Below are 22176 nucleotides of genomic sequence, written 5' to 3' on the forward strand. Positions count from 1 at the left end.
GTATAGATGTATGCCATGCGGTAGCAGGCCGAAAAGCTCCTCAAATCTACCCAATCCCAATACATATATAACATATATAAGTGTGTATGGGTTGGCTACCTATATACGTACATATGTAGTTTCGAAATAATTTCGAGAATTTTAAAAATAACGCATTCGTTGAAAGTTCGCGTCGCGTCGAATCGAATTGAATCGCATTGGATCGTCGATTGTCGATTGTGTGGATTGTCGAAAATATCGCATATATCGCCAAGCGGTATACCAGGCGTGCTAAAATTGATCATTGCGATCTTGCAACTCGGTTGTCTTAGAACACGCCTTCATATCGCGATACAGCCCAGTCATACAGCAGTAGCAGCTCGATTAAACCCGAACTCGCGTGTCGAATTTTCTGGATTCTGAATCCAAAATCTGAAACGGTAATTTCTTGAAAGAGTGAGTGTTATCCAGTGAAAGAAATTTACATTGAATAAAAAATCAAAATGAAAATGGTTCATCTACCGGTTCGGGTTATGTAATCAAAAGAATTACTTCCATATAGGAAGGAGGAACATTTTGCAGGAAATACGGGAAAATTTGATTGAAAATCGAAATTACGTAACAAATACCAACGCCCCACATAGGCACCACACCATCGCTTATACATATACACACATGCATACATATATACATGCGTATGTATGGTATGCATGTATCGGATCAGTGATCTATATTTAGGCGACAACCCACACAATTCACTTGTTGTCTGTGTTTATAGCAACAACAAAACAAGGCCTAATTAACTTTGAGGTGCGAAACGAAATGAATCCAAGGCGCTACTTCAATATCCGGTTACGGTAACGGGAATTTCGAAACTACGAAACGGGAAAACATGCTCATATTTGGAAAGAAAAATAGAATTTCGAAAACTCACCCGCGTACCCATACACACACACGCACACACACACAAGCAATTTATAATACATCTGTGTCTGCTGTTGCCGCCGACTCTGCCACCGCCGCTGCCAAAATGGGTCAAAAGCATAAAAACCAAAAAAAATCAGTTTTCGAAAAATATCCAAAAATACTTTGCCATCTTTAAACCATATGATAATAATGTTAAATTTTTTCTTTATTTTGTGTGTGTTTTACAGGGAAGTTTTGGGCTTACGACGCGATTGACACATAGAATTTTGAAAAGTCCCAATTTTATTTCTCGAGTTTTTAAGTTTAAAAGCGAAATTTAATCAAGATGCCGAAGCCAGCCGCAAGCCAGGAGGATGAAGATCCCACTCCATACCTGTTTGTGTCTCTGGAGCAGAGACGTATCGATCAATCGAAACCCTATGACTCGAAGAAGAGTTGCTGGGTGCCCGACGAGAAGGAGGGCTATCTCCTTGGTGAGATCAAGGCCACCAAGGGCGATATCGTCTCCGTCGGCTTGCCTGGAGGAGAGGTAATGAAATCATATCCAAAAAAAACATCACCATTATTACACGAAATCAACTGAAGATGGAAGATTGGTTCTTAGAGCTCCTAATTAGGGGGTTGTCTCGAAAGAAATTGCTGGAAGTTACCCCTTTCCAAGACCTTTTTTGGTACTACAAAATAGATTTTGCAAATGTGTGGCAACAGCAAGGTCTTCGAGAGTTCCCTGTAGAATGAGCCCTAAGAATGATGTTTTACCATGCAAACAGAAAGAAACTATATCTTTACTTCACACACACACACACATGAATAGGTAAAAGATTTCAAATCCGAGAAGGTGGAGAAAGTCAATCCACCGAAATTCGAAAAACTTGAAGACATGGCCGATATGACCGTGCTGAACACACCCTGCGTGTTGCACAATTTGCGCCAGCGTTACTATGCTAAGCTCATCTACGTAAGTTCCCCACTGCCAGAGACTCACTAATGTATGGGTTTCCTCTTCTTTTCGGTCTCTTCTCTCAACCAAAAACGAACCGCTAACCTAACGCCTAACCAACAAAAATTGTACAAAAAAATCAACCTAACAATTGGGCGGGAATCGAACCAAACAAAACCGAACTGAACCGAACTGAACGGACAATCGAAATGATAACAGTCCCGAGACTTCAAGAAAGATCAGCTGCAGCAGGTGAACCCTCCAAAATACGAAAAAGCCGAGGATATGTCCAACTTGACATACCTTAACGATGCCTCTGTGCTCCATAACTTGAGACAGAGATACTACCACAAGCTCATCTATGTAAGTAATTGCCGTACCGGTATGGCAATATCGTCTTTAAAGAAAGAGTTCCATGTTACCTAACCCCAACGCTTATCAAAAAACTCACCTCAACCCTTCAATCCTATCGAAATTCTGTTGATGTTCTACTCGTATTTGACAAAGAAAAACCCAAAACAAAGCTTGATGATATCTAATGCAAAAAAAAGTAGAATGCTAACATGTATGTACCTCATGATCAACACAAGAACCATAAATATCATCCCAGAAAGCCCCCACTTATGTATCCAAAAGCATAACTCCAGCTAAAATCCCCATCCCTGTGATGTTTGCACTAACGAGGCTTCTACTAAACCGAAAGTTGGCCGTCCAGTCAGATGAACCACACACTGGAGACAAAAACGGTTCTACATCCACACACCCAATACACACCGGAAGCGGAAGCTGAAAATCCACTACAAGATCATCAATCATTTCCCACCAAACACCAAACACCAAACCAACCAAAAAATGAAAACTTTAAACAAGTATCCAAAACACCATCGTAGTTAGTTGTTATTTATAATAAAAACACCAAAAACACCAAAAAACTGGTAGACCAAAAGACAAACAAACTGTTACTAAAACACAACCCTTTTCTGTAAGAATTTAACTCTTTCTATCTATGGTTGAGGGCTCTTCAAAAAGATAATGATTCAAAGCCCGAAGCCACCTGTAATTTTCCTGATTCAAAACTAACAAAAGAAAAATCATGGTAGATAAACAAGCATATTAATCACAATATTCTATCCATCTCTATCCACCCTCTTGATGCGTGAAACAGACCTACTCCGGTCTTTTCTGCGTTGCCATCAATCCTTACAAGCGCTACCCCGTGTATACCAACCGTTGCGCTAAGATGTACCGTGGCAAGCGCCGTAATGAGGTGCCACCCCATATTTTCGCCATCTCTGACGGTGCCTACGTCGACATGTTGACCAACCACGTGAATCAATCTATGTTGATCACCGGTGAGTCTGGTGCTGGTAAGACTGAGAACACGAAGAAGGTCATTGCGTACTTCGCCACTGTTGGCGCTTCCACCAAGAAGGAGGATCCCGATGCAAAGAAGAAGGGATCCCTGGAAGATCAGGTTGTGCAGACCAATCCTGTGCTTGAAGCTTTCGGTAACGCCAAGACCGTGCGTAACGATAACTCCTCTCGTTTCGTAAGTACCTTAGAGCCCATCCAATCCAATCATTATGCAACAGAATATTAAGATGTACTCCTCTTCCTTGTGTCCTAGGGTAAATTCATCCGTATCCATTTCGGCCCCACTGGCAAGCTGGCTGGTGCTGATATTGAGACCTGTAAGTTATCGTTATACCCAAAAGACTTTACAACCATACTTGATATTCATGCTCGATTTATTGTCATATTACAGATCTGCTGGAGAAGGCCCGTGTCATCTCCCAGCAGTCCCTGGAGCGCTCCTACCATATCTTCTACCAGATCATGTCTGGCTCCGTTGCCGGTGTTAAAGGTATAAAACGATCAACATTCATCAGACCATCCAACCATTCAACCATTATCCATCCATACAATCATCAATCGATCCTCTATATATATATCTGTTTTAGTTGTTGTTTAGGTTCTACACACACGAACACAAACACACACAAAAACATACCGAAAACTGAATAATTGATCTACTTTCTATATACCATCCATCTGTATCTCCTAAAACGTATCTGTCTAGACATTTGTCTGTTGAGCGAAAACATCTACGATTACCACATTGTCTCCCAGGGCAAGGTCACTGTAGCCAGTATCGATGATTCTGAGGAGTTCAATCTCACAGATGTAATTGCCCCTCAATATTTGATTCTAAATTTTGTTACTTATATTGTTGGCCTAAACCTAGATATATTATTAATCCATATTTGAGCAATTATTTATCTATTATCTATTGTAGTTGGTTAACTATTTTTTTTTTTTGCGCGCGTATTGCTATATCGTATCGTATATATTGTTGAAAACAATCTTAGGCCACACTCTTTCTGCTGCTTAGCTGTAGCTGAATACACTCCAAACACCATCCAGAGCTACGGATTATTGGAATATGTAGAAGGCTTACATAGAGTAGCGCTCCCATCCCACCCAGTTCCAACCATCCATCCTGAGTCCCCCCTGTCGTCCATTTCCACCGAATACTTTAACACATACCCACATACCCGATTAATATCCATCTGTCAAAAGAAAACATTATTAAATATGTATTTCTCTACCTTTTCCATACTTATGTATCCCCACAACACACAAAACACCCAAACTTCATAACTATCGTATAATGTTGTTCGGATATACACATATATCGTATATATGTAATATTATAAAGAATACTGCCTGCTATCGAACAACATTTACGACTATCGCATTGTTTCGCAAGGCAAAACGACCATACCGAGCGTCAACGATAGCGAGGAATGGCTCGCCGTGGATGTAAGACCATACAGGACATGGTTTCTTATATGCATACACTACTCCTACTACCATCCATAATCCTCATAACCAGAACCTCTCTCTAACCAGAACTATTCTCTGGAATATTCACAAAACTTCTCTCTATTGTAGTGTCATCAATGTTGTGTCCGTACAAAACAAAATCAGTCAATGTCCTATCCAAAATTCATAATGCTTATCAAATCAATAGCTAAAGCCAGCCAACGCCCAACTAAATCCTAATAATCTAAAACCTAATGAACTAAAATCCAAAAGAATATTCTTGGAAAGTAGAAATTTAGGTAGGTTTAGGTAGGATCGGATCCCCCCGACACACGCACACACACAATCTCAAACACAAAAAATATTTATGGAGTATCTTTGTCTAACATCGCGTGACTAGAAATGGTATTTCTTACCCAACATATTGGTGATTATCCCGGCATATGCCAGGGCAAAACTCGGATACCCGGTGTCAACGATGGTGAAGAATTTGAGTTAACTGACGTAAGTTATGGTGCAGGTCCGTGTCTCGACTCCCCTCCAAGTATCGAACCCACAAATCCAATGGAACTTTTGTAAAAAGATCTCTCTTCTCTATCAATTATACAATTATTCTACAATTTGCAATTTTATGTACACCATTGAAGTTGTTTGACCATTGATCCAAACACGTTCTGATCGATTTCTCTCACTCTGCAGTGATGGCTATGATATCTTGTATATATGGTTAACTTTCAAGTGTTATTCCGGAATTATCTTGAGTTATTGCGCTCTCTACCCACCACTGTCTCTATCTATCCTGTTCTATCTATCTATCTATCTATCTTACCAAACGTAGTTTGCACCTCCATCCAAAAAAAATTCCTGTACCGCCTGTACCATACACTACAGCCGCCACTCTAGCCCCAACTCCAAGTCCCAGCTGGGAGCAGGAAGGATCTCTGTACAGTGCCTTAGTTAACACCAAAAATTGTTTATTCACTTGACACCGGGTAGTACTGAAATTGCCATGAGATTGAGATGAGATGCCCGCTCCTGGCTGGGAAAGATTGCACAAGGTTTATCTGAACCGAACCTATTGCACAGTTACACAAAATCAGAAAACACACACACACCCACACAGAAAACACAGAAAAAGATGAGTTGAGAAACCTGTATAAATATACCATCCGTACCCGTGCCCGTACACCGTACATATACCAGACTTAGAGCATAAGTTTTGTTCTTCTCGCTAAAACAAAGAAAACCTTCTCTCCGACTATTGCAAATGTAGACATGTGCTTCCTCTCTGATAACATTTACGACTACTTCAACGTATCCCAGGGTAAAGTTACTGTACCCAGTATCGATGACGGTGAGGAGTTCCAGTTGGCAGATGTAAGTGGTCGTCAAACAGATCTGATCTACACACGAAAACACTGAACACTGAACACTGAACACAAAACCACAAACACACACACCCACAAAAAACCCACCTATGATCTATGAATGCATATGATATCGGTACTGTCTGAACGACAAAAAGGAACAAACCCTATCGAAACCGATGAGCTACTACACTACCCACCGCACACCAACAACAAAAACCTTTGTGTGTTTATGTGATTTCTTTTCTTACCAAGTTTTCTTTTTTTTTTTTTTGTCGTTACCCAAGTTTCATATAAGTTTCCTGAGACCTTGTTGGTCTCTAATTGGAATGCTCAATATAGAGTAAGATTCGATTGAATGCCCCAGAAAAAGCATCCCTGAGGATCGTTACCAGATCGATATATATCTTGTACTTAATACGAATGCCCCGACAACACCAACATTGATTCTAGTTGTCCTCAACATATTTTGGACTGAACTGAATTCTGTTTACTTTTTTGCCTGGAATGTAAATGCATCATGTTATCCTAAGATATACCCTTATATAGTTTATAGATACATATATAGATATTACTGAGTGTGTGTATAGCTCTAGATTTGTATCAGAAACTTACTTTACGTAAGCGTAGCATACGAATCCCACTTGGAACCATTTGTATCTAAAACTTTCCTTGTGTGACTCGGCCCCAGAGAGACTGGATAGCCGTCTATGCTCGAATAGGTTAAGAACTCAGCACGTGAACCCCCCAATTGAAACCCACAGATTTCTTCATGTGTCTTGTTAGTGTATAAGTTTAAGCGATAAACTTCACCTGGCAATCCACGAGTTTCCCAACGATTCCGGAATACTTAAGCCACCTGGTAAACCTATCTATGTATAGTAGCACCCGTAGGTCTTACTAACACCGGCGCTATTTGATCTATGCCACCTTTGGTAATTTTTAGTGATCTGATCTGTTGAAAGCATGTTTGCATGATATTCTAAACATAAGCTACACTCAACCACAAAAAAAGCTCTAAAAAACAAAATGAAAAACCAACAAAATAATGCTACAAAGATGCCATTAACGAAAACTGGTGGATACGAATGTTTCCCGTACTAAAGTCTCACATTTTATTTCCTCCAAAATCTTCGAAATACAGCAAGCTTTCGATATCCTGGGCTTCACCAAGCAGGAGAAGGAGGATGTCTACAAGATCACCGCCGCTGTCATGCATATGGGTGGCATGAAGTTCAAGCAACGTGGTCGCGAGGAGCAGGCTGAGCAGGACGGTGAGGAGGAGGGTGGCCGTGTGTCGAAGCTGTTCGGCTGCGACCCCGCTGAGCTGTACAAGAACTTGCTCAAGCCCCGCATCAAGGTCGGTAACGAGTTCGTCACCCAGGGCCGTAACGTCCAGCAGGTCAGCAACTCGATCGGAGCTCTGTGCAAGGGTGTCTTCGATCGTCTGTTCAAGTGGCTGGTGAAGAAGTGTAACGAGACTCTGGACACCAAGCAGAAGCGTCAACATTTCATTGGTGTGCTGGATATTGCTGGTTTTGAAATTTTCGACGTAAGTATCGGACTGATCAAAAGACTTGGCTGGCTGTGGCTATTCCATGGGTGCATCGATGTCTCGGTGGATCCCATGGGAGATCATAGCTAGCTGTGGCCGTGAAATCCACCTACCTTGGTTCATATATATGACTATGGTAGAGGGAGTTCACAGCCGACCTGCTAACACGTCTCTCAACAGTTAGTTAGGAGGGAGGGTAAGGTCATTCAAATCAGAATCAGAATCAATATGGGTTAGGTGCACTCACTCTTCGCACAAGCACACTCACAGAATCAAACAAAAGAAATCTACACCACCTTCATGGCACCATAACCATTGAGTTCTAGTTCTCTCAAACGATCACTATAATTGTTCTGTAAATATTCCCACTTCAACTTGCGATGTAGTACAACGGCTTCGAGCAATTGTGTATTAACTTCACCAACGAGAAGTTGCAACAGTTCTTTAACCATGTCATGTTCGTCATGGAACAAGAGGAATACAAGAAGGAGGGTATTAACTGGGACTTTATCGATTTCGGTATGGACTTGCTGGCCTGTATCGAGCTGATTGAAAAGGTGCTTACAAAGAATCCAATCCAATCCAATCCTTCAATGCAACCAACTTTCTTTGTCAATTCTCTATTTATTTTGTCTTGTATGTCTCTCAAATGTTATGTTATGCTATGCTATGTTATGTTATGTTCTAGCACCAAACCAAAAAAAAAAAAAAAAACAAGTGAAAACAGCAACAACAGCCATATAAGGGGGTTCTTCCAGAGTGATCACAGGTAAACGGAAAATGCAAATCAGTGTGCATCGAATGTCAGGGCATCTTTTCGTATCCAGCATCTACCCCCTTCCCCCAAGCACTCTTTGTTAAATGCAAGATATATGTACTCACCTCACGAATCCACTCCAATCCAATCCAATCCAACTCAAAATCGGTACGAACATACTATAGTACAACGGTTTCGAGCAACTGTGTATTAACTTCACCAACGAGAAGTTGCAACAATTCTTCAACCATCACATGTTCGTTTTGGAGCAAGAAGAATACAAGAGGGAAGGCATCGACTGGGCCTTCATCGATTTCGGTATGGACTTGTTGGCCTGTATCGATTTGATTGAAAAGGTTCGTCTCCCCCATTCCATTCATCAAAAATGTTCCGCCTACAGCTCGTCTTGCTATATATTGTATTCTATTTATGATATCTAGAGGTATAAGTTTTATTTTTAAAGAATGCTCAATAGACCCCCAAACTGGCAAATCATCTAGAACTGATGATCCCACGATGGTGGGTTCTACTATACATACATTTTTACAGTCATGCGGAGAAGTGCGCCCACAAGCGTTTTCTACCTCCAAATACTCGTAGTTTATTGCAAGCACCCACTCTCATCTATCTCTATCGAACGAAAGTTTCAACGAAGAAATATCCAGGGAATACTCCAACCAAACAGTAACTAACACAAAAGAAACTGAATTGCATTTGAAAACCATACAAAACTAACCATAGTTATATATTATGTTACATATTGTTCCGTTCCACAATCTAGTACAACGGTTTCGAACAATTATGCATCAATTTCACTAACGAAAAACTGCAACAATTCTTCAACCATCACATGTTCGTTTTGGAACAAGAAGAGTACCAACGCGAGGGCATCGAATGGACGTTCATTGATTTCGGCATGGATCTGCAAATGTGTATCGATCTGATCGAAAAGGTACAGACACGGCCGCAACTATCTTGTCACAGCAGATAGCCCAAGCTGACCACCACACGCACCAACGATACATAAGATTGCCATAAGATGCACCTCAAAATCTCACCTCTAATCGAATGTAAACTGTTATTAACTTAACCCCTAGTCATAAGATCGCCTAAAGCTAAAGCTAAACAAGCATCAACTCTTAATGCATATGCATTTAGCGACAATCTAACGACAACTAACGACGGGTAAGTTCTATGTACTAATTGTAGTGTTGCGATTAGTCAATTAGTACTGTCTAGTTCTAGTTCTAGTTCTAGTTGAGCGTCTTGTGGCTTAGAAACTACTTGTATCCAACAAAAAAACTGAACTTTTTAATATGTAATATGTAATATGTAATGCGTGCTTGCTACTAGAGAATCTTTTAATGCCGCTTTACTCCAATCGAGCAGGAAAAACTAACGTATGGAAAATCTTGTGTTATTCTACCAACAGCCTATGGGTATCCTGTCCATCCTGGAGGAAGAGTCTATGTTCCCCAAGGCCACCGATCAGACCTTCTCGGAGAAGCTGACCAATACCCATTTGGGCAAGTCCGCTCCATTCCAGAAGCCAAAGCCCCCAAAGCCTGGCCAGCAGGCTGCCCACTTCGCCATCGGCCATTATGCTGGTTGTGTGTCCTACAACATCACCGGTTGGTTGGAGAAGAACAAGGATCCCCTCAACGACACTGTCGTCGACCAGTTCAAGAAGTCGCAGAACAAACTGCTGATCGAGATCTTCGCCGATCATCCCGGACAGTCGGGCGGCGGTGAACAGGCCAAGGGAGGTCGTGGCAAGAAGGGTGGTGGCTTCGCTACTGTCTCGTCTGCCTACAAGGAGCAGTTGAACAGCTTGATGGCAATTCTGCGCTCGACACAGCCTCACTTCGTCCGTTGCATCATTCCCAACGAGATGAAGCAGCCTGGTCTGGTTGATGCTCACTTGGTCATGCACCAGCTGACTTGTAACGGTGTGCTTGAAGGTATCCGTATTTGCCGTAAGGGCTTCCCCAACAGGATGGTCTACCCCGACTTCAAGATGCGGTAAGTTCGTCTGGGATCTCTACACACTTAGGCACTTGAGCACTTACTACTCTTACTACACCTAGACATAGATTCAATTAGTTACATATATGATAGATACCTACTTTATAATCTGTAATCTAGCGAACACTCTATTAGCAGTCACTCTGTACATACAGTAGGGGATGATACCTTGGACTACTCTTAGCTATAATCTATCTATTAACTTGTAAATTATTCAACTATAGTTACATGATTCTGGCCCCAGCCATCATGACAGCCGAAAAGCTGGCCAAGAATGCGGCCGGCAAGTGTCTGGAAGCCGTCGGACTGGATCCCGATATGTATCGCATTGGTCACACCAAGGCACGCATACAACTTGCTATCTTTTGTCCTATATTTGTCCTTGTATATCCATGCCGAACGAATGTCCTACCATTCCAATTGTATCTCTCTCTCAACCCCGTCACTTGTATTACCTCTTTGTATGTACCATGTACCATGTAACAGAATAGTTCCGTTCCAGTTACCAGTTTTCAGTTACCAAATTTCCAGTGCTCCAGTTCCAGTTCCAGTGCTGTGCCTATGTTAGATGTATCGTATCTTCATATCTCACATTCTGTGTGGCTAGTAATCGTTGTAGCACGATGATCTGTATCTGTACTGTATCTGTTTTTTATGTACATACATCTCAAATCGAACCGAAATTCTACATTCCGACAGGTACCAAATTCTGAACCCCCGCGGCATTAAGGATCTCGAAGATCCCAAGAAAGCCTCCAAGGTTCTGCTTGAGTCCACCGATCTGAACGAAGACCTGTACCGTCTGGGTCATACCAAGGCACGAATAAGTTTCCCTTTATTTAAACGCTTTATCTGGCCATTTTCGAATTTGAAATTTTAAATATTCTACAAACACTTCACTTATGAGTGGATGGCTCAACTGTACTTGTATTTCTGTGTAGTCAATAATCTTTGAAGGGATGAAGGAGGATGCTCGAGAAACCTCTACGAGAGAGCAGTCCGTCCCCCTCGAAAAACACTTTACACAACCCACACGCACACACACAACAGAAAACTATAGAAAAACTACAACAAGAGTGGACACAACTGTACCGCTTGGGTGCATTTTGTATAAATGATCTCTCCGTATCCGTTTTACAGCTATCAAATTCTAAATCCAGCTGGCATTGTTGGCATCGAGGATGCGAAGAAGTGTGGCAGCATACTTCTAGAATCCACTGGACTGGATCCCGATATGTACCGCATTGGACACACCAAGGCAGAGTCTTGTTCCGATCTATCCGAATTATGATCATGCATTTTGCAATTTGCATTTTTGCGAACCTCTCTATCAACTATTTCTATCTTTCTGATCCCCCACAAACAAGTAGTTTTGATATTTCTATCTATTCTATTTCCCCCACACTTGAGAGGCATCAACTGCTCTATCTCTCTTTCAATACAATACAATCGAACTTCACTCGTATATCAAAGGCCATAGAGAGGCTATGCGAGCCACAAATTACAAAACCAACCAAAAACAAACCAAATAAACCCACAGATTTCAGGCGTCCTTTAGGAAAACAGTCACAGAACTTTGCTAGGGGCGCTACTTTCAAGTTCAGCACTTTTGTATGATCCCACGATCCCTCCCCTCAATAATCAACTTACACCTAAACATAGATACACACACACAGACACAAATGTACCAAAACCCCCAGCATGGGTTCGAAAGTTTATTGTAGAATTTTCTATTTTTGAAAGAGTTTTGATTATTATTCGATTTAAGATCAACTGTAAATAACCATAGACGTAAGCTAGACATACTAACCCTTAGCTAGATCAAGTATCTATCTATACTGTAGCATCATTTATTGTTGATTGATTGACCTCACCATATACGTTATACGTGAACATGCAGCTACCAAATCCTGAACCCCAAGGGTATCAAGGGTATGGATGATCCCAAGAAATGCACGAAGGTCCTCATCGAATCGACCGAGTTGGCCGACGATCAATACCGTCTGGGTAACACAAAGGCACGCACAACCAACTATTCTCTACACCAAAAACTACATTACTTCAAAAACATGCACTTTTGTCTATGGCTCTGAAAACTGATGTCCAGGCATTCAACAACACACACATACACATACAATATTGCACCCCATAAACACACACAGACTCGAACCTGGTTTAGGTACAAAACCAAGCAAAAAGCTTCGACCTCTGAACCAGGAATGATCTGTGCGCATGTTCTTCTCAGTATCTCTTCTTTCTATCTCTCTGATTGTGGCCTGAAAATAGTATATAAGACACAAGGAAATACCCCTGCAATCCATCCCCCGCACTCTGTTCTGAAACCTTCACAAAAAAGGAACCAGAACATATACCAATACCCTACCTACCTACACTCAAATTCAAACCTAATTCCTATTCGATTGGTGTTAGATCCTTGTGGTAGAAGTAACTCTTCTATTTCCTAGTCTGTAGTTAATTAACCTAATCCCAATTCTAAATCAAAAATTTAGTCAGTATGTATGCACCACTATTAACCAATTCGTTTGAAACAAAATAATACAACATTAAAACTACAAAACTCCATACAGCTACAAGATCATGTGCCCCAAGCAATTGCAGGGCGTTGAGAAAGACAAAAAGGCCGCTGATATTATCATTAAGTTTATCGATCTGCCAGAAGATCAATACCGTTTGGGTAACACAAAGGTATATGCCAGACAATATATCTCACACACACACACACACCCACACAAACATCCTGTGCACTTGCACCGCTTCTACCTCCTGGAATTATCCCCATTCCATCCTATCCCAGACCCAACCCCGGACAATCCAAGTCAGCTGCTAGTACACAGCTCTTGTCCAGGTGTTGGGTCTGAGTGTGGCTTGGTCTAGGGTACTGATCTTGAGGTCCCACATATGCCTAGTCTAAAGCTCTGAGTGTCTCCAACTGCATCCGTGTCAACATCTGCATCTGTGTCATCATCTGCATCTATGTTCACTAATCACATCTCCATACCATATGCATCTCTTTACTAAGATCTTTATATACTCGTATAAATGTATTTGTTGTTTGTCATGTTCTTGTCTTGTCTTGTCGTTTTCCTGTATTCTGTATTTCTTGTGTTGTTGTTCAAACCATCCATCCTCTATCTATCCCAGTTCAACCTGTCCAAAAGTGTTTTTGAAGAATCGCTTAAGCATAAACGTAAAAAAAAGACCCTGGATTGTCCGAAAAGTCAGTTCGGGGTCTGCTTAGTGCACGCGCTCTTCGATCGGTAGAATCAACAGGAAACTAACCTATTATCTTCCTTCCCCACAAACACACACAAAATACCTTTGGCCATATCTAGGTGTTCTTCCGCGCCGGTGTCCTGGGTCAGATGGAGGAGTTCCGTGATGAGCGTCTGGGCAAGATCATGTCCTGGATGCAGGCCTGGGCTCGTGGTTACCTGTCCCGCAAGGGCTTCAAGAAGCTCCAGGAACAGCGCGTCGCCCTCAAGGTTGTCCAGCGCAATCTGCGCAAGTACCTGCAGCTCCGTACCTGGCCATGGTACAAACTGTGGCAGAAGGTCAAGCCCCTCCTCAACGTCAGCCGTATCGAGGATGAGATTGCCGTGAGTATAAACTGATGTCTCCATTTTCCCTACCTCAGAGCTGTTCGACTGTGGTTCGACTACTTTGTAGATGGCTTGTGTTGAACTTGGCCAAAGAGCAGTTGCCAGTGACAATCACGAGTGTGTACAACTAGCCCTGGCATGTCCATTCCATTTGGTTCTTCTTCCTCTCTCTCTCTCTCATTGTCTGGGGTAATTGGATGAGCCGCAGCAGCTGCACCCATCAAATCCCCATCTCTAAATCTTATTTTAGCCAATCGCCATAAACATTGTGTTGTTACAACGAGGCGAAATTCTTGTGCTTAATTAAGCACACACGACTTAATACCTGCAGCACGGACATGCAACCCATTCCTCCTACCGGACCACTCAACACAGCCACCACCCACTCACAGCTGCCCGAACATATCGATCGATACGATCTGATTCCTATCGCTGGTATAACCAAAAATAGATGCTGTCATAATCTAGGCACTTTAGAGCAACAGCAACAGCCCAGCTCCTTCTGTTTACCCCAACAGTACCCGAAAAGTTTCGCTGGAATCCAACAAATACCCTGCCACATACACACTATATGTATATTTGTTTGTGTATCTTATGTATATCTTGTACAGAATTATGAATTGCACTGGGGTCTATTCTCGGCCCTGCCACATAGCTCAATTTTTTTAAAGAGCCACAATTAGTTTGCCAATTAGCTTGCTAATTAAATAATAAAAAATCCCAAGAGCCTAGCGCCAAGTATAGTTCCCGATCATGATCGCGATGAGTAATTATGTACACAGGAATCATACATAGATCTGAATTTGTATAAAATCTAAAGATTGTATATGTATATATAGATATACATATGCAGATGGGAGAGTGGGTTGGGTTCGCTTGGGTGTAGAGATGGTGTACACCTGCTGGCCCGCAGCACAAGTGCGAAATGATAGGCCCCAGAGGCTAGCAATTTCTGAATTATGATGGCTGCCTCCTCACTCTTCATAGCCAAGGCGATTACACTCACACATATGGTATGCCACACAGTGGCAGCTGCTGCTGCTCTGCTCTACTCTGGGTATGCGTGCGATGGGGCGTTTGCTAATTTTATAGCCAAGTGGCCCAGTGCATTCGTAGCAGCCATTCCAGTTGTATTTGACCAGTCGCCGTCGCGGTAACGCGTACCACAAAACGAACCCCCGAAACGAAGCAAGCAAAAAAGCATACTATTCGTAGCATAAGCAGAGTGCCTAAAGTGAATATCTAGAAATGGCTGATGAAAAGAAAACCAAAAAAACGAAAAAATCCAGCGAAGCCACCACACCCAGTGCCACTGAGGAGCCAGCAGCTCCCGCAGCAGAGCCGGCTCCACCCACAGAAAATCCCGAAGCTGCTGCTGCTGCTCCTGCTGCCCCAGAACCTACGCCAGTCGAACCACAAGTCCAGCCAGCGGCTGCTATTAGCAGTGATAGTGGCTCTGCCTTTACTAACCCCACCAATGCCTCTAATGACTTACAGCGTCTGGAGGAGAAGGCCAAGAAGGCTGAGGAACTGCACGCCGCTGAAGTGAAAGTGCGCAAGGAGCTGGAGGTGCTCAACGCCAAGTTGTTGGCTGAGAAGACCGCCCTGTTGGACTCCCTGTCCGGCGAGAAGGGTGCCCTGCAGGACTACCAGGAGCGCAACTCCAAGTTGCAAGCCCAGAAGAACGACCTCGAGAACCAGCTGCGCGTAAGTACCACCTAAAAAAACCCATATCCAAAGCCAAATCCAATTCCAACGATGGCATCAATCCAAAAGCAGAAAACACGAAATTGATCATGTCAAATCGAGCGTGAAACTTGCTCTCGGCTATTTCGAGCCAATTGCTCAGATTGCTATATTTGGATTGGGCCAATCATCACCTTCACCATCACATCACTTATCAATATGTATACCATTTCCTTTCTCGCTCACAAAATATAGGACATCCAAGAGCGCCTGACTCAGGAGGAAGATGCCCGCAACCAGCTGTTCCAGCAGAAGAAGAAGGCCGACCAGGAAATCTCTGGCCTGAAGAAGGACATCGAGGATCTGGAGCTGAACATCCAGAAGGCCGAGCAGGACAAGGCCACCAAGGATCACCAGATCCGCAACTTGAACGACGAGATCGCCCACCAGGATGAGCTCATCAACAAGTTGAACAAGGAGAAGAAGATGCAGGGCGAGACCAACCAGAAGACTGGTGAGGAGCTGCAGTCCGCTGAGGACAAGATCAACCACTTGAACAAGGTTAAGGCCAAGCTCGAGCAGACCCTCGATGAACTCGAGGACTCGCTGGAGCGCGAGAAGAAGGTCCGCGGCGATGTTGAGAAGGGCAAGCGTAAGGTTGAGGGAGACCTCAAGCTCACCCAGGAGGCTGTCGCCGATCTGGAGCGCAACAAGAAGGAGCTCGAGCAGGCTATCCAGCGCAAGGACAAGGAACTGTCCTCCATCACCGCCAAGCTGGAAGATGAGCAGGTCGTCGTTGGCAAGCACCAGCGCCAGATCAAGGAGCTGCAGGCCCGCATCGAGGAGCTGGAGGAGGAGGTCGAGGCCGAACGTCAGGCCCGCGCCAAGGCTGAGAAGCAGCGCGCCGATCTTGCCCGCGAACTCGAGGAATTGGGCGAGCGTCTGGAGGAGGCTGGCGGTGCCACCTCTGCCCAGATTGAGCTCAACAAGAAACGTGAGGCTGAGCTCAGCAAGCTCCGTCGCGATCTTGAGGAAGCCAACATCCAGCACGAGTCCACCCTGGCTAACCTGCGCAAGAAGCACAACGATGCCGTTGCCGAGATGGCCGAACAGGTCGATCAGCTCAACAAGCTGAAGGCTAAGTAAGTACCGATCATATCTATCGTAGAATTTCGCTAGCATTTTTCAGGTGCAACTACGCGCGATAGAGATAGATCTCGCTAACGGGAAAGAGATTCAGTCAGTCCACAACTTCAATTGATCTCTTGCTCTTTTTTCCACATTGCTATCTAGGGCCGAGCACGATCGCCAGACTTGCCACAACGAGCTGAATCAGACTCGTACCGCCTGCGATCAGATGGGTCGCGATAAGGTAATATGTCGCGATCACAAGCACCCAACCCCAGAGGTCTGCAAAGCCCTCTGGGTTGGGTGCCTTATGGTCCACACATATCTGAATACGAGTACACACAGAACCACCACTGAACACTGAAAACTTAAAACTGAACACGCATGTTCCAACCAAAGCTCCACACAACTACGTACAAAAAACAACGTCTGTGTGATCCATTCTCTGTCTCTCTTTCTGTATAACAAAAAAACAAGAAAGGTCTCTTAATAGGATTCGGACTACGATCAGTTGCAGCTCGCTCGCTTCTCGCCTCGCCTCGGCTCTCTTTATATCTTTATATCCCACACAAACAAAAACTAACCCGTGAAAAACCATTTGTGTCTACTCTATCTATCTGTTTAAACCAGGGCTGAGAAGGAGAAGAACGAGTACTACGGCCAGTTGAACGATCTGCGCTCCGGTGTTGACCACATTACCAACGAGAAGGTATTCAAATTGATTCATTTCTTTGCTCTCATCGATTGCCGCTGTAAATTAAATGCTGAAAGTTCTATATCTATATTTTTGCCACGAAAACTTGTGTATAGTCAACGAAACCAGACCTCGACCTCGAAGAACCCCTGTAAAAAAATATTAGTACAACTAAAACGACCCCCAAAACTAAAGTAATCAGCCCGCTTGACGTACTAAAACCCCAAAAGCCTTGTACAGAAAACCACCTTACACGAAAACCAATGTGCACACCACTCAAAACAAAAAGATAAAACCCACCCAAAACCCGAGACTAAAAAACCCCCAATTCTTAAACTCCCACAGGCTGCCCAGGAGAAGATCGCCAAGCAGCTGCAGCACACCCTCAACGAGGTCCAGTCCAAATTGGATGAGACCAACAGGACCCTCAACGACTTCGATGCCAGCAAGAAGAAGCTGTCCATTGAGAACTCCGACCTGCTCCGCCAGTTGGAGGAAGCCGAGTCCCAGGTGTCTCAGCTCTCCAAGATCAAGATCTCCCTGACCACCCAGCTGGAGGATACCAAGCGTCTCGCCGACGAGGAGTCCCGCGAGCGTGCCACCCTTCTGGGCAAGTTCCGCAACCTGGAGCACGACCTCGACAACCTGCGCGAACAGGTTGAGGAGGAGGCCGAGGGCAAGGCTGATCTGCAACGTCAATTGAGCAAGGCCAACGCCGAGTCCCAGATCTGGCGCAGCAAGTACGAGTCCGATGGTGTTGCCCGCTCTGAGGAGCTGGAGGAGGCCAAGCGCAAGCTGCAGGCCCGTCTCGCCGAGGCTGAGGAGACCATCGAGTCCCTTAACCAGAAGTGCATTGGCCTGGAGAAGACCAAGCAGCGTCTGTCCACCGAAGTCGAGGATCTCCAGCTGGAGGTCGATCGCGCCAACGCCATTGCCAATGCCGCCGAGAAGAAGCAGAAGGCTTTCGACAAGATCATCGGCGAGTGGAAGCTCAAGGTCGACGATTTGGCCGCTGAGCTCGATGCCTCCCAGAAGGAGTGCCGCAACTACTCCACTGAACTGTTCCGTCTGAAGGGTGCCTACGAGGAGGGCCAGGAGCAGCTGGAGGCTGTGCGTCGTGAGAACAAGAACTTGGCTGATGAGGTCAAGGATCTGCTCGACCAGATCGGTGAGGGTGGCCGCAACATCCATGAGATCGAGAAGGCCCGCAAGCGTCTCGAAGCCGAGAAGGACGAACTCCAGGCCGCTTTGGAGGAGGCTGAGGCCGCTCTCGAGCAGGAGGAGAACAAGGTGCTGCGCGCCCAGCTGGAGCTGTCCCAGGTCCGTCAGGAAATCGATCGCCGCATCCAGGAGAAGGAAGAGGAGTTCGAGAACACCCGCAAGAACCACCAGCGCGCCTTGGACTCGATGCAAGCCTCCCTCGAGGCTGAGGCCAAGGGCAAGGCTGAGGCCCTGCGCATGAAGAAGAAGCTGGAGGCTGACATTAACGAGCTGGAGATTGCTCTGGATCATGCCAACAAGGTGGGTTCGACACCAAACTTCGCTCTTAAACCATACTCATCCATATCGATTGTTTTGCTTTCCTTTCCAGGCTAACGCCGAGGCCCAGAAGAACATCAAGCGTTACCAGCAACAGCTTAAGGACATCCAGACCGCCCTTGAGGAGGAGCAGCGCGCCCGTGACGATGCCCGTGAACAGCTGGGTATCTCTGAGCGTCGTGCCAACGCTCTCCAGAACGAACTGGAGGAGTCTCGCACTCTGTTGGAGCAGGCCGATCGCGGCCGTCGCCAGGCCGAGCAGGAGCTTGCCGATGCCCACGAACAGCTGAACGAGGTTTCCGCCCAGAACGCCTCCATCTCCGCTGCCAAGAGGAAGCTCGAGTCTGAGCTGCAGACCCTGCACTCCGACCTGGATGAGCTCCTCAACGAAGCCAAGAACTCCGAGGAGAAGGCCAAGAAGGCTATGGTTGATGCCGCCCGCCTGGCTGATGAGCTCCGCGCTGAGCAGGATCATGCCCAGACCCAGGAGAAATTGAGGAAGGCCCTTGAGCAGCAGATCAAGGAACTGCAGGTCCGCCTGGATGAGGCTGAGGCCAATGCCCTTAAGGGCGGCAAGAAGGCCATCCAGAAGTTGGAGCAGCGCGTCCGCGAGCTCGAGAACGAGCTGGACGGTGAGCAGAGGAGACACGCCGATGCCCAGAAGAACTTGCGTAAGAGCGAGCGCCGCATCAAGGAGCTGAGCTTCCAGTCCGAGGAGGACCGCAAGAACCACGAGCGCATGCAGGATCTGGTCGACAAGCTGCAACAGAAGATCAAGACATACAAGAGGCAGATCGAGGAGGCCGAGGAAATCGCCGCCCTCAACCTGGCCAAATTCCGCAAGGCTCAGCAGGAGCTTGAGGAGGCCGAGGAGCGTGCCGATCTGGCCGAGCAGGCCATCAGCAAATTCCGCGCCAAGGGACGTGCCGGTTCTGTCGGTCGTGGTGCCAGCCCAGCGGTAAGTTCTCTTAACCCTATAATACTTATACATTGACCATTAACCGATGACCCTCTGACCCGATTACCCCTTCACTCTCTGACCCCAAAAATCATTGAAATTTCTCTCACTCGACCAGTGTACACTGAGCTACCATTGTGCTTTGAATAGCCGCCATATCACTCTCTTTTGCTCTCTCGATCGGTTTAAATAATGTATACAAATATATTCTTCCCTTTCATATTTTGCGCGATACGCTCTGCTTCTTCGTTACTGCTCGACCAAAACAAAACAAAAAGATTTAAATTTGAGGCACAACCACCACGAGAAAATAAAACCAAAAAAATTTCTATATAGCGATCCAATATTGGTTCATTTACGATAATGAGAGAACAAAAACATGCAAAGAGAATTATAGCTTATAAGAATTATTATAAAATAAATACTAAAATAATAATATAGATGCATCATACGACATTCGCTAGATGAGAAAACTGTAATTAGAGGCAACCAGAACCAGAACCCAATCAATCAACCACAGAACAAGGCAAAGGATCAATCAAAAGATCATCGAAAATCACGTACCAACCAAAAATGCGTTCATTTTGACAGAAAATAAAGAAAAAGCTACAAAAAAAGAAAAGAAAATAACAAGAAATAGTTACCAGCAGCTTAATCAATCGACTTTGCTTATACTCTACAACCATTCTGCATACAAATTTACAAAAAAAAAACTAAAAAGAAAAGCACACACTATTCTTCCACTATATTATTAAAAACACAATATATCAAATGTATTTGTACATGTGTACTGCAGCCGACAGCGCCCAAGGGTGGCCGCCAATGGGGCGCGCTGCTGGAGCAGTAGAAACTTTCTTGAAACATTTGTAAGTGGGACGTGTTCGTTCTTGTTCTCGTTCACGTTCAGTCTCTCGCTCGTTCACGTCTTGTCTTGTTCTCGTTGTGTCGAAACTCCCAATCCCCCAAAAATATACACACAACATCAACCCTAGAGTCCGACGCAGCTCATGACGTGCTCTCGCTCATTCGTTCGTTCGTTCAGTCTCATCCGTTACGTTTTGTCGTCGTTCGTCAAGCGCTATCTTGTTCATACTCGTTACTCGTCTTCGTTCATTTCCCCGTTATGACACTCGCTCGGCGAGCACTTACGTACAGTCGTCACCACAGTTGTATTACTCTCCTCTACTGCCGGTCCACTACATAATGTGCTGGCAGGCGATTCGTTCGTTCTCGTTCTTTCCCGATCAGTTTGTCCAACTCGGAGACTTGTCCCACCCGAAACCCCAGCATGATTACAAATACCATTTATATGGAGCTGATAACTAATTTGTGTTTTCTCTTCTCTTCTTTAGCCCCGTGCGACGTCCGTTCGGCCACAATTCGACGGATTGGCTTTCCCACCAAGATTCGACCTTAACCCTGAAAACGAATTCTAAATGCCATTTCATTTTTTAATTTATTTTAAATGATATTTCATAATGATTATGTTTATGATTTTAATTTAATTTCTTAATTTAAAAACAAAATAATAAAACTATAACAAAATATATATCGAAAACGACGGGAGGCAAACAACAACCAAATGCACTTAGGCAAAAAACCCAATAACAACAACATCAACAAAAATCAAAAGAAAAAGAACAATCGATTACGATCGATAACAGACATAAGTCCATTGTGTAGCATCACTGGGTATATCAGGCTATTGTGTAAGCGCGACATTTGCTCCGGGACACTGCTGGCGAGACCTGTATTTGTATTTGTATTTATATATTTTTATACAACTTTCGAAATGCATTCAACCAACCATCATCATGAGAAAGATCTTGAAACGATAGCCCCGTCAAAGCGTCAAAGGCCCCGCAGGAGTGTCCGCCAGGAAATGTCGCTCGCTGTTCGAATATTGTTCAATATGTATTCTATTCTCAATATTTGTTATACGGACTAGACAGACTGACCGTATACACATAATTGCTATACACTGCGCTTATGTTTATGTTTAATTTTTTATTTTTATCATAAAATGATAATGAGAAAAGATCATCACTCGACACTTAATGAAAAGTATACAAAAAAGGAACAAAATAAATGTAAATCAATTTAAAAAATTTGTTTGACTTTAATTTGTCTCCTTCTCACTTGAGAAATGTTTGCGAATAGAGAGGGTCAAGGGAA

General features: G+C 44.3%; 1 protein-coding gene across 6 annotated transcripts; it reads left to right on the forward strand.

The window, feature by feature from the left end:
• The first annotated feature begins 312 nt into the window (after positions 1-312).
• Positions 313-22109, forward strand: LOC6589460 (myosin heavy chain, muscle). 6 transcript variants are annotated; one of them, XM_026989008.1, is made up of 19 exons: positions 313-435; positions 1134-1435; positions 2066-2209; positions 3012-3395; positions 3474-3537; positions 3612-3710; positions 5946-6049; positions 7184-7591; positions 8537-8707; positions 9784-10373; positions 11517-11634; positions 13730-13993; positions 15494-15703; positions 15938-16824; positions 17441-17519; positions 17850-19025; positions 19096-20001; positions 20798-20867; positions 21354-22109. In XM_026989008.1, exons 2-18 carry the CDS (start codon positions 1232-1234, stop codon positions 20846-20848), a joined length of 5859 nt encoding a protein of 1952 aa, XP_026844809.1. In that variant the 5' UTR covers positions 313-435; positions 1134-1231; the 3' UTR covers positions 20849-20867; positions 21354-22109. The 6 variants fall into 6 exon arrangements, with proteins under 6 accessions (XP_026844809.1, XP_026844808.1, XP_026844813.1 ...); XM_026989007.1 differs by lacking the exon at positions 5946-6049 and adding an exon at positions 3927-4030 and having other exon boundaries at positions 314-435; XM_026989012.1 differs by lacking the exons at positions 5946-6049; positions 11517-11634 and adding exons at positions 3927-4030; positions 12277-12394 and having other exon boundaries at positions 314-435.
• Positions 22110-22176: the final 67 nt, after the last annotated feature.

This window comes from Drosophila persimilis, unplaced genomic scaffold (assembly GCF_003286085.1).
Source record: "Drosophila persimilis strain 14011-0111.01,24,50 unplaced genomic scaffold, DperRS2 tig00000191-arrow-pilon, whole genome shotgun sequence".
NCBI classification, from domain to species: Eukaryota; Metazoa; Arthropoda; class Insecta; order Diptera; family Drosophilidae; genus Drosophila; species Drosophila persimilis.